The sequence below is a fragment of the Crassostrea angulata genome, chromosome 4, assembly GCF_025612915.1.
Source record: "Crassostrea angulata isolate pt1a10 chromosome 4, ASM2561291v2, whole genome shotgun sequence".
In the NCBI taxonomy this organism is placed as follows: domain Eukaryota; kingdom Metazoa; phylum Mollusca; class Bivalvia; order Ostreida; family Ostreidae; genus Magallana; species Magallana angulata.
The window spans coordinates 18986516-19001067 of NC_069114.1; the positions used below are offsets into that span (position 1 = coordinate 18986516).

At 30.0% G+C, this 14552-nt stretch overlaps 1 protein-coding gene across 1 annotated transcript; it reads right to left on the reverse strand.

The window, feature by feature from the left end:
• Positions 1-7731: 7731 nt before the first annotated feature.
• On the reverse strand, positions 7732-14117 carry LOC128181496 (beta-1,4-N-acetylgalactosaminyltransferase bre-4-like). Its single transcript, XM_052849917.1, has 6 exons — positions 13949-14117; positions 12627-12859; positions 12282-12466; positions 10410-10532; positions 8259-8354; positions 7732-8164 (listed from the first exon to the last, which is right to left on the reverse strand). Exons 1-6 carry the CDS (start codon positions 14088-14090, stop codon positions 8044-8046), a joined length of 900 nt encoding a protein of 299 aa, XP_052705877.1. The 5' UTR covers positions 14091-14117; the 3' UTR covers positions 7732-8043.
• Positions 14118-14552: the final 435 nt, after the last annotated feature.

Below are 14552 nucleotides of genomic sequence, written 5' to 3' on the forward strand. Positions count from 1 at the left end.
CCGCACTGCTTCACCTCATGGAGCTAGGGATTGTGTAAAAAATAGTTTTGAGAGGCGATTCAAGTAGTGAGGATTACTTTTGAAATCAAATATATATATAATGAATGCCTAAAAGAACTAAGTTAATTAGTCGAAAACTAGAACAAGATTTTGAAGGCGTTTATTACAAGATCATAAGTAAGCGAGGCACTCTTGTACAAGGCATATCATTCCAAATTTCCCCCGTCAGTTCTAGATTTGAAGCTTTTATATTTTCTTTCAATTATTTGAAAAATAAAATACCAAAAACGCATTTTCAATCTTTCTAAAGCAAAAATAAACCATAAACAAATTTATGGCCATAAAATTAAAATATAGATGCAAAGGAAATCATGTTATCAAAATTTTATAATAGTCTGATCATTGCTATATCATTCGAAAAACACAATGTACAGAGGGTAGTCATTAGGATTATTATATTATGTTTAAACAACTAAATTTTAAATGTTTATCCAGAAGTCACAATATGGAATGTGTCATTTTAAAATGTGCTTGATTTGGATCATTTGATATATTATTTTTGGTTCTGTTGTGTGTGTTTGAAAATGAAGAACAAGGGGACTAGGAATGTTAAACGTTTTAAAACTTTTAGTTCCGAGTGATTTCGAAAGTCTTGTCATTCAATTTTCAGAGAAGCATAACCAAACTACAATAAACAGAGATGTTACAGGAAAGCAAGCTATTCATTTAGTTCATACTGTAGTTTTTTTTAATTTTCTAGTGATATGATAATATTTCAATATTCCCGTCAACTAGATGGGTATTGATAATCAATATCGAAACAGTCATTAATGTGGCTGAAAAAATGTTAAAACACTATATTGATTTAATATCATGGCTAAAATTATCATTGTTGGTGTTTTTTCTGTGATTAATTTGCGTTTTTGTTGGGTAAGGTTGAGGTTGAAATTCAATTTGGGTATATCTCTTATGTAATATTGCAGTCATTTAATCTAAAACAATATAAAAGAAAATACCTATGCATTTTCAGATGACTTGTTGCAACAATTATCCAAAGTCCTTCAGCATTTAGATATTATTATCATACCTCATTATACTAATTCTATATAATGCATTATTTAATTGGTTCTAGACAATCCTGTGTCAGGTCAATAAAACTTCATATTTCCCTGTCAACGTAATATTTTTCACCATATCCAAGCCCTTTGGAAGCAAAATAAATATACTCTAATGCATATGCCAAATTCCGAGGATAAGCAAACGATGTAATAGATTAAATTCATTCTATTATACTCTTATCAGTTTAACTATTTAGTTAGCCACCCCTCATACTATAAAAAACGATGCTATAACAATTTTTTCCAAAACCCGACATTTCCGACATTGACCGACGTCTTTAGGTGAATAATGTGATATCCGTTAGAATGTTAATATTATTACATAATTTGTAGGACTGAGTCTCAAACGCATCATACATTAAAAGCAACATTTGTGATCTACTCGAAAAGATACAGTACTAGTAGCTTTCAAATTAAATACTCATCATCAGAAATTAAGCTTAAAAAATGCGGGATGTTATGTATTAGGTGTAATTCTAGAGACATTGAGAATAATCGGTGAGCAAATTGAATTGTAAATGCTTGGTAAATATTTTTTTTATAAATAAAAATTGATGATTGAAGTTAGCAAGATATTAGATTTATAAGCTATGTTTTTCTAAACGTCATTTTTACCAAAGTAATTGTTAGATAAGTATTTTTCTTAAAATTGATATTTTCAGGATTTTAAAATATTTTTTAAAGTTTTTTTTTCCAGGAAGAAATTATTAGAGCTTTGATGTTTATACATGTTCACGATGTATGTGTAACTTTCCTTCGGGGTATTCTAAAAATATGTCATTTAAACGAATGTAGAATAAGAATGAAATTAACTTAAAATTATGATGTAAATGGTGTAGTCATTTAAACAATAAAATGCATTTTTGTTAGTGATTCCACCACAGACATCGTGAAAATGTATGTACATCAATAAAAATCGTCAATTATTACAATACCTTGTCTGATGATTCTGTGAAAAGCTGTAATTTCGATGTGATGTCCTATGAATATACAGGATGATTAGGAAACAAAATTATACATGCTAAGCACAACAAAAACTAGAGTACATTTTAGTGCCGAATGAGTTTTTCAGCGTACGGAAAACCATGACACATATGTTTAGTACATCTAAAACCTGCAGCTGTCTGAAAGGCGCCACATGCATAAAGCAGATATTTTCATGTTTCAAATCAGCTTCATTTTTAAAATCTGACATTGAAGGAAGTATTTTGTGTGTCATTCTATTGTATCATTAATGATGGACTTTGTTTTAAATCAAACCATACGGGAAAGAAATTTTAAGGAATTTTTTTTTTAATTGCAATTGTGATAAACACTTGCTCTCAGATAAGAAATAAATCGTTAGTATGTAATAAATTGTATAACTGATGATCTAAAACATTGTAAGTTTTTTTACATGTTTAATTATTACTCCTTTTCTTTATCGTTCTTTATTTGATTGACTTTTTCCTTCTATTGATAATAAAACAATTTTATCCTTTGAGGTGTCATTTGAAAATTAATGTCTCTCTCATACGAAGGTCATAAAACAAACGAGGGCGTTTTTGCCTTTAACTGCAAAATGTTTTTGTGTGTGAGGCACTCTGACACTATGGCACGTCAACCCAAATTTTCCGGTTAATTTCTAGTTCCGCAGCTATCATATTCTCTTTCAATCATTTGTTTTCTAACAAAACGCACATTTAATACAAAAAAAGCATGTTGAACAAATTTACGGCCCTAAAATTGAACATCAAACAATCAAAAGATAACGAAGTTAACCGTTTTAGAGAACATTACGAACTATCTTCTTACTTAATTTTTCCGAGAAACATAACCAGATAGTAATGAGCGGTGTTGTTAAGAAATCAAACCACTCAGTTATGTTGATACTTTAGTTTGGTAGCAGTTATTTTCGCAATTGCTATACTTTTTGGGTTCCTCGATCGATAGTGAGACAAATACTGGATGTACTTGAAAAAATGTTAAATCAGCTGTGTTAGAAATTGTAGGATTTGAAATATGTGTTCAATGTTAACACCCTAAAGAACGAGTGCATTTAAGGTATAAAGAATATGCCCTTTTTCAGTGCCGTTTTTATTTTTAAAAAATCAATAAGTTGTGTTTTTCGTAATGTTTAAGAACTGATGGATATACACTTTTGATCCAAATGCACGCTCAACTGCACCAAAATGAGCATGCATTTTAAATAATTGAGAAGTGTAAAATGCCTATAAATAATCTTAATATATACTTAATCTAGAGTTACATACTTTGTTTTTGGTAACAGAGGCTATATACAAAAATTTATATCTAGTTTATTACTATAATTTGTGTAATGAAAATAATGAGCAACTTATAAGTGTTGAAATACTGACAATAGTTGCTTCATGAATTACATTTAATTTATTTTTTCAATATATAGCCTTATAATCTTGAATACATGTTTTAAAAGAGACTACAAGTTTTTACATATACATGTATATATATTCAATTTACAATTTTTAAAGAAAATATACTTATTTAATCCAGCATGTATTTCGTTTTTAGAATGTATTGATTATTTTTCAAATTGTTCATTGTTCGGCGTGTTTGACATCGAAAAGCCTATGTAAATCCACTTTTCGAAGGACATAAAACTATTAAATCGTTATCATAATTTTTGAATATTCATTAAGAGTATGTTCAATTTTTTGAAAAGTGTTGCTGTTTTGATGGAATCTATAGAATGAATGAATACAAACGTTAAATTTTAAGCAAATGTCATTTTAACTCGATCATATTTTTTTATTTTATTCTTATAATGAACAAACTCTATACAAAGCAGAAATACTTTCCAGAATCTCCTGGAAAGATATAAATCAATTATCATTAAAACTTTTGATTAAAAAAGGGTGTGTCCTTGTAATTTTGAAATTTTTTAATGATCTACATTTGGAATAATTATCAACACATATCAAGTGACTGTCAATTCAGGGGACCGCCAAGTGGCATTTCATATGCTGTTTCGTACAATATAAAATTTATTAAAATATTTCGTTTTAAAAAATGCATCATTTCATGAACATCTTAATCTGTTGATATTTGCATAGTATACTTTAACAGTGCTGCGTAACATATTTTACAACTTTTCTGAAAAATATAAAAGGAAAAAGCAAGAAATATTAAAGAAAACAAAACCTGTAGCTCAAATCATCATCTTCTCCACCCCAGTTTGTATAAAAGCAGATATTTTCATGTTTCAAATCAGCTTCATTTTTAAAATCTGACATTGAAGGAAGTATTTTGTGTGTCATTCTATTGTATCATTAACGATGGACTTTGTTTTAAATTCAAACCATACGGGAAGGAATTTTAAGGAAATTTTTTTTCAATTGCAATTGTGATAAACACTTGCTCTCAGTTGAGAAATAAATCGTTAGTATGTAATAAATTGTATAACTGATGATCTAAAACATTGTAAGTTTTGTTTACATGTTTAATTATTACTCATTTTCTTTATCGTTCTTTATTTGATTGACTTTTTCCTTCTATTGATAATAAAACAATTTTATCCTTTGAGGTGTCATTTGAAAATTAATGTCTCTCTCATACGAAGGTCATAAAACAAACGAGGGCGTTTTTGCCTTTAACTGCAAAATGTTTTTGTGTGTGAGGCACTCTGACACTATGGCACGTCAACCCAAATTTTCCTGTTAATTTCTAGTTCTGCAGCTATCATATTCTCTTTCAATCATTTGTTTTCTAACAAAACGCACATTTAATATAAAAAAAGCATGTTGAACAAATTTACGGCCCTAAAATTGAACATCAAACAATCAAAAGATAACGAAGTTAACCGTTTTAGAAAACATTACGAACTATCTTGTTACTTAAATTTTCCGAAAAACATAACCAGATAGTAATGAGCGGTGCTGTTAAGAAATCAAACCACTCAGTTATGTTGATACTTTAGTTTGGTAGCAGTTATTTTCGCAATTGCTATACTCTTTAGGTTCCTCGATCGATAGTGAGACATATATTGGATGTACTTGAAAAAATGTTAAATCAGCTGTGTTAGGAATTGTAGGATTATAAGTTAGTTGTACACACTAGATACAATTTTTAAACAACAGCTCCTTCGGCCATATCGCTCACCTAAACAACAAAGTTCATAAGTTTGATAAAAGGTGCATTATTAATAACATTGGGGCAAATACAGGATATGTAGATATGTTTTAATGATTTTTTTTTATTTTTCTGGATTTTTTTTTTATGTTAAACATACATTGAACCCCTTCTTATGCCCTATAGTTATCTTGGTGGAAGAATGTTCGGTTTGAACAATTAAATACAGACACTTCATTACAAAATCTAACCTCCACCCACCCCAATGGTAACCTCACCCTACTCCTGTAATAATGATTTGAAAAAAGATTAAATCTACATTACTCGAGGATTTCTCAACACAAGTTTCAACTTTTCTGGCCCAATGTTTAGTTTTGAAAGTAGTTGGACAATAAATACTATAGTGCAACACTTTAAAATTGAAAAGGATTTTTTTTATTTAAGACTACAGTAGGTAGGGGAGTTTGGCCTGTATAGTGATGTGACACAAATATTTTTTTTGTATAAGATATTAAGAAAAATAAGATCCGTTTGAATGAGATAAATAGAGGATATCTATATTGTGTGATTTTATATTTGCTTTATCCAACGAGTTGAAATGGTGTATATATTCGCGAGGCTTGCCGAGCGAATATAACCATTTCAACGAGTTGGATAAAGCAAATATAATATCACAAAATTATAGATGTTCTATTTATCTCATACAATTTGATTTATATTATGAAGCTTTTGAGACAGTCCCTTATGTGACCCGAATTGGTTTTTTTTTTCAAAGATAAAAACGATGATGCAACGTTGTGTTATGCGGCTATTGTGACCTTGCGCAATACAATTTAGTACGTCATTCCTGAGATAAATCTAACTATTTTAATGTAAAGTTTCACTGAAATAAACCTTAAATAATTTTTTAGCTCCAAATAATTTTTCTTAGAGTTTATTCACTTGATTAAATGAAAATTCCGATTAGAAGACTTGAATAATCAAGTTTGTTGACACAAAGTTGCGAATGCTCGTTAGTTTGAATTGACTCGAACGAGGAACAGTAAAACAAACACTAGGCTAGCCTTATGATTCGAAATTGAAAATAGTGAATAAGGATGCTTACTGGTGGTGGAATAAAAGTCTTATGAAACATTATTTCGGTAAGTTTTTGTATATAAACACAACCAGAGCGCTCTGTTTTCATCACGTCGTCAGGATGAACTCCTTGATAGTTAACGTAATTTGCAGTTTTATTAACTTCACAAAGCAAATTGAAAGTTGGAAGTGGGCTAAACTTATCAAAAATCTTGACAAACAAGAAAAAAGGGTCTTGTGGTTACGGTTATGAATAACTTTGCAAAAAAGGTGTGGGGGGAGGGGGCTAACCCCCCCCCCCCTCACAATAGCCCCCCCCCCCCCCGGTTTCAACGCCTGTGCTACGCAGTTATGTGTTTTCCTTCATATTTGTAATCTAAATCTTTTACAAAATCAATTTTATATTAATTGTTGTAGTAGATATAGTTATGTTGAAAGTACTAGCAAATTTTCGAAAATAGGTCACTGAAGCGTTGAAGCGAGGGGTTGTGTCAAAAATAGTTCGGACCGGAAGTATTTGATAAAGCATCACCCGTTTGATATAGCAAAGGTTTATCACACGGGTAATATACACCACACGTATGAGATAAATGACTGCAAACTGACTCAGTTTGTCTGCACACGTATATCCAACGGTCATACCATACCTACTTTGTATCAAGAACGCTTACATTGATTCAATTACCCCGTCTTGGTTTCAGTGCTATGTAACGTTGTATCCTTACAGGTTGAGATGTTTGTCTATAATCTTTACCGGACTCCATGTTCTGAAGCATCGTTCATTTATAATTCCAGCCCGACCATGGATTACATTAAAGGATTCTAAGAACGGTTTGAGTTTGTTAAGCGGACGTTCTGTAAATCAGAACAATGTGACGCATGAAAGAATATAATTACTTTTTAGTGTTATCTTGTAAATTTTACTGCCAATTAAAACATTTTTTCTGCACATTTTAGAAATTGGTTTGACTATGCAGCAATGATCGTCTAGTATACCGTGATCAGTACAATCTTTACATAGCAAGCAAGGTAACAACTATGGCGGATGTTTTGATGTATAACATACATGTATACGGTCCACTGCAAGAGTCCATGGACTGTTGTAGATATTATATATTCTGAAGCATAATACTGCGTGTCCAAAGATAATACATTGTATTTTTTAACTTCGATTGACTATCCGGGTCTTTGTTATCAATAGCTTTCTTCTTTGTTTAAATACTTTGTCTACGTCTCAAAATATTGACATGTTAAACTATCTAAACAGAATGAACATCAGAGTTAAATAAATTCAATTCTTAGGTTACAGAACGCAGATATAAATATTTCAATGTATTTATTTCTATCATCAAAATCTAAATTTTCAATATTGTAGATTTTACATGTACATGTAACATTCCCCTTGTTAAGCACTTGCCACAACAATATCTCACAAGCGAAAAGAAATGACAAATGTTCAATATTATATTGCTTTCTTTTTCTTCATATTATACACTAAGATAAGATAATCAAACAATTATATATAAATATTCCAATGAAACATACGCTCAAATAATAAGGGTCTGCAAATGTATTTCACTGAACAAGGCTTTCAGTAAGAAATCATATAAGGTATTTTACGTCAATCTTCAATATTTCTTCTTAAATATCCAGACTTTGCATTTTGTTTAGAAATAAGCGCAGAGGAACATTTTCAAGCTGTACAGTTTTTACCTATCTTATATGTAAATGTATTAGTTGAAAACCTTTCAGAACAAGATTTTCACGTATTTATTGACACCATGGTGAATAACTGATAACGTTGGATTTTTGGGCTTCGATATACCAATGATGACAAACCATCAATCTTATACCGAGTATAGCTGTCTTTTAACTGCCTGTGTCTACAAAAAAGAAATATAATTTGAATTGATTTTTTAAAGCAAAATTTATAAATTTTGAGAAGCACGTGGAAATGTTTGAAAAAAGATAAAATACCTCGCGGTGTTAACAGGGGTCCGTCTGTGCTTCAACATTGTGTACCTTGCCACCGAGTTCGGAAAACGAAAGATTGACAATTTGTTTGCTATTGTTCTGGAAAAAAGTTCAAAATTCATTTATTACTTTTTTTATTTTTTGTGCACGATTATAATAGCTAACCTTATTACATATGACTTGTTTGACTAACCACTTGCTTTTGCCAACCTTTGCATTTAATTTTGAAGTCTTTTAAGCACTACATGTAAGCATGATGTTACACAACGGTTTTATATGGTCTTATGACTTAGTCCTTACGTCGATAGGATATACCAAAAAAAATCAAACCAAACAAAACCAATCAATTAAAATAAGATTTCGGTTCTGCATAATATCATAGTTTTAAATTCGAACATCAAAATTAAGCTACCGTGAGGGTTCTTCCAAAACGTATTATAAGGGTTATCTGATAGATTTTATCAAATATTCGATGCAATTACCCGTTGGTAATTAAATACTGAAATCATCAATTGTACATGATGGTTGTAACGTCTTAAAAGCATGCATATGTCGGAAACAAACTTATATCTTCAAATATATCACTCCTTTATTTCCAGGTCAAGATCAAATAAAAATTTAGAGTGTACATTTAATTCTTATTTTTCTACGCATCTAACTGAGAAATACACTGCTGTTACACAAACTAACTATGATGTAAAAATCTAACAAATGTATGACACATGTATTTATGATGCAACAATCTGGGGTATTTTCTAGGTTCTTTGCTGTATCAATAACATACTCAGCCTCTAACTTTTATAAGTTGAAATTTACTTGTAAATATGTATCTTTTTTCTCCTGCTACATTGTGTCACAAAAATATTGCTCCGTATTGTATGTTGTACTAATTAAGCTTCGGTGCAGGAATAACCTTCTGTATTTTGGTTACAGATATATGATTGAATTAAAAAAAATTTAAATTAAGACTGTAAGTGAACATAGTTATTTTCCCCCTTCACCTTGAAGGATATTATGTTGAAAATTAAACATTTTCTTTATATTCAGTAATAAATAAGGGGGAAAGTAATCTAGATACCAATATTCAATTTGACGTCATCAAGATTTAAAAGAAAACCTAATACAATTTTTTGAGATATTGTATGGAATATTTCATATGTCAAAATTTGGCAAATCTCTGAGATTTGTTTTATATTTCATTGAAAACGACGATTTTAATCGAATTTTTAAAACCGTTTTCCAAACAATCAAGCCCCGATACTTCTTATCCCACAGGGCTACTGTTATCAAGCATTAATAAAAGTATTTATATCATAAATTTCATGAACATGTTCGCAGCTTTCCTTTACTAAATCTCGATCTTAAATACTAGTACATGATTTTAAAGAGACTATAAGTTTTTACATTTATATTCAATTTACAGTTTTTAAAGAAAATATGCTTCTTTAATCCTTTTCACAATCACTTTTCACAAGGACATAAAATTTATTAAATCATCATAATTTTTAAATATACATTAAGAGTATATTGAATTTTTTGAAGTGTTCTGCTTTGATGAAATCTATAGAATGAATGGAAAAATACGTTAAATATTAAGCGAATGTCATATAAATTTCAACTGGGTCACATTTTTCATTTTATTCTTATAATACACAAACTCTATACAAAGCAGCAGCACTTTCCAGAATCTACTAGAAAGATATAAATCAATTATCATTAAAAATTGTGATTAAAAAAGGATATGTCCTTGAAATTTAGAAATTTTTTAATGATCTCCATTCGGGAGAATTATCAACCCATATCAAATAACTGTCAATTCAGGGGACCGCCAAGTGGCATTTACTATGATGTTTCATACAATATAAAGTTAAAAGTATTATATAATGACTTTTTAAATATTATGTTTTAATAAACGCATCATTTTCTGCAGATCTAAGATGAAAAAATGACAATAACAAACCGTGAACCATATAAAAATTCCATAAAATGAAATACAAATTCAAAGCAGAGCAACAAGGACCTTCAAATAGATAGATAAAGGATTATTACCGTTGATATTTGCATAGTACACTTTAACAGTGCTGCGTAACATATTTTAAAACTATTCTGCAATATATATATATATAAAACAAGAAATATGAAAGAAAACAAAACCTGCAGCTCAAATCATCATCTTCTCCACCCCAGTTCACAAACAAGTTGGACCAGCCATTCACCTGTTCAAACTCTTTTGTTTTCCAAGCAGCGACTCCTCCCAGTATATTTTTGTAAGGAAGTCTAAATAAAAACAAAAATTGAATCAAAGGGCAAACAAAGTTTACATGATGTATTTAGATGTGAAAAATTTGCTTAATCCACATCTCTTCCACATTCATGAAGATATAGATGCTGTTTTTTAAATTGCATCGATATAATTATATCTTTTGTTTATTACACGAAAAATAAATCAAAATCATCGTTTGATTAAGATTTGGTTTGTAGTATGCAATTTCTTCTTTTCCTTTCAGGAAACTTTTTTACTTAATATTTCCTGGTCAATTACTAGTTCTTTGCATCTTCCATTATACATGTACGTATTCCCAACAACTCATCCATGAAAATTTGATAATAGACTCATGGTTATCTATAAGTAATCTTGTTGAAAATTACAGCTTCAAACTGTTCATTCGTTAGAAAAATAATTGGTTACTATAGAGGTTTTGTATCTACAAAAATAACATCCCTGCAAATTGCATTAAGATTGATCATCAATATTAACTGAACCGTTAACCGCCGATATTTGCGAGTACGAATAACACAAAATTGGTTTAAGTATGTCATTCTATTTATTAAAAAAGTGGGTTTGATTCAAAAGCATCACTTTAATTTATTCATCCGTCATTTCACTATCAAAATGATCATGATATATTGCATCTCCAGCCATCCTTGCAATTTTGTACAAGGTATGCCTCCTAGTTTCCTTAAAAATACCTGCAACAAAACAATAAACTTAAAGAAATAATACAACTTGTCAACTATAATCCAGAAAATATATTTAAAGGGACATATATAGTCGCAATTTTGGTCAAAATTCTATTTTTTCTGCTTTTCTTATTTATAATTCTATACGAATGCTTTTCTAATGATCAAATGAAATTTGAGAGTCAATCGCTGAGTTATAAGCAAGATACAGGGCTCACAATTCTTTGTCATATAAACAAGTGTCCTGTTTTTGTTATATTTCTTCAACACACAGGTAAAAAATATTTGCCTATCTTCCAATTAATTTTTAGTAATAATAAATAATTTTAAACGTTAACACATTCAGTGTAAGTCTAGAATTGGAGTTTTTACTTCAACATTCAAAATGTAAACAAAGGCTTTGTTATCGCAAAGAATTGTAAGCTTTATAACTCGCCTATATTCCAACGAATTACACTCATATTGTGGTTCACTATTTAAAATGCTTTGTAAACCATTGTAAACATTAAAATCAAATTTGCGACCAAAGTCGTGACCATTAAAAGGATGATTAACTTTATCTGAAGATTGACTGGTATAAATGAAACCTATACATGCATATACATAATCCATGCAATTTCGATTGAGATAGGTTTTATAGTTCTTTAATGTAGCCTGCTCTAAAATTTAAAATTGTTTAATATACTATACAGAAAAACTTCAGTTACAGTATCCAAAACATAGATTGTATCATAAATCTTCAGACGCATCGTCTAGGCATGTTGGTTATAAAAAGAAAAGTACATGTATATGTTTGGTAATGAAACCAGGTTCAAAATATTTAGTTTTTGCTTTTATCTATTAAAATCTAAATGGAAATGCAAGCAGCATCTATTATGGTTTAAATGAAACAAATGCTTTTCCGTTTGATACAGAACAGATAGGTAATAAATGGAAATGGGTAATGGAAATAAAGCTGCAGCAAAAGGTTTTAACTTGGAACGATGATTACTAACTTTATGAAATTTCATACTAAATTAAATTGCCAAGATATGCATAATTTTTTTCTTTACGACATTTATTTACTTGTAGTTGAATGCATCAACTGCTCTTGACAAATGCATGGGACTCCTTACACATCCATAAAGTATTTTATCATTCTCAGGAATTAGATCAACGTCATGGAAGACAAAGCAAGTATGATTAAACTTTTTTGCTTCTTTGTATCCAATATTGAACAGCTTTCCTCTATTGAATGGTTTCTCGTTAGCCTTGTAAAGAAAAGCCAGATTAAGTACATATCCAAATCCTTCTAAAATATTATAAAATGTGTATGGCATATACGTAATATCTTTTTTTATTCATTAATCACACATAGGTCTAAAATGTAAACAATTTATTTGATTGAAATAAACATGTATTTTTGTTTACCTGTTTCAAAACATATATGGTATACCCAAGTTGCTGACGATATAATATTGGATGTAAATTGTTCAGCAAAATCCTTAGATGGTTACCCCGATTACGGAATGGTATCAAAATGGCTACCCGTTCTCTCGGTTTGCATCCTGTGGGTGTATAGTGGCCTCCTGTTCGCAGCCATGTAAATCTTGACTCCAAGTCTTTGTAGGATGTATCCGTAAGGTTTGGAGTTATTGATCCCACTGTAAATAAAATTAAAATGTTAGTCTTTTGGTCTGTAAGTTGTTTTTTTTTTATTTTTATTTAATAACACCATTAAGTGGGCAACTATTTTGGTGATATTAAGCACAAGCCAATGTCTCGGGTGTCAATCAGAGGTCAACGGCGGTACATCATTCTTAACTTTTTGAAATTAAGTGGAATCAGTCAACCCAGCGAATAGACAAATACATGTAAATGCGCTTATTTCATAAAGCAAATACATTATACTGGGTAAACACTTAGAACTTTGGTACATTGAACATGTCGTACACCTCCTTCTAAATAATTTACTGTCTATTTTTATTGTATTGTACATATACCAAAAAGCATGTTTTAGGAATAACAATCGCAAAATGATATGAACACTAATACTCGTACGCGAAAAATGGATGCAACTCAACGTTGCAAATGTGTTTTACATATCAATGTGTAACTGAATAATTTCTCATTTAAATAGAATCATTCTTAAAATTTTAAATATGTATATACAAGGAAAAAACAGAAATGTTTTCTTAGGTAAATTTACATGTTTATTTTCTTCTTAAAATAAGCTGAATCATAAGTTCACCGTTTTGTTTTATCCGTAACCGCAAGACCTATATCTAATTTACCTGTATTGAGTACAGAATACTTAAAAATCGATTCAGTTTGGGGTTTTTGATGAATTGATGAACATCACGAATCGATCACTTCTAAATATATACTGCGTAGATAAAAAATGATAACAATATGTCCAAGTCCTAGCTTACAAAGCTAATCTGGTAAACAGTTTTTAATTCTATAAATAGTGTATTATTTATATACTAACTATCATTAAAAAAATATCGCTTTATTCATAAATGTAATGAACCATCGCCATTGAATGTTAACTCAATTTAACTAACTTGAAGATTTCGGAATCTGAATCTGTTAAAATTGTTATACACTGTAAAACAAACAAATATTGTTTTAAAAAATCAATTCAAACCAATTAAAAAGATTAAAATTCATTAGTGTATGCTTTGTTATCAAAAGCTGACATTTTCAATTAGATATTAGATGAATAACCTCCAAAACAATGCGAAAATTACCTAAATTCTTGGAGTATTTTGGGCATATATTGATATCTTCTTTTTGGTCATATGTCAACAAAGTTAGATTGGTGCAAAAAACTAAGAGAGAGAGCCCTACGACTGTTACAAACAACGTCCAGGTGTCTCTTTCAGCATGCATATTGAGTAATGCCTTTGAGCTAGTGTGCTACCTGAAAGTAAAGGGGAAAAGAGTTTAATACACATTATGATAAATTTGACAATACAACATTTTAAAACTATAAAAATGCCATAAATAACAATTGTATATCATTATATTTTTATAGAAGTGCATATCGTTTCAAACACTACGAGCAATTTTCTTGGAAGAATCCACCAACCATGCATGGATAAAGTTAATTCATGCATCGCATCTAGTGTCCATTGTATTATGTAATTATGTTTTATTGGCCGTTAATTGTTTATATATGTCGAAACGATAAATTGCACTGATTTCTAAATTGCAGATTGTGATTAAAACCAATAATTAAAATAAAAACATATTATGAATTGTCGAGGGGTTCCAAGCAAACTATGTCACTTAAAAATGTACATAATGGCGACACTATATACCAAACGTAAAATATGCAACCAAGCAAATATT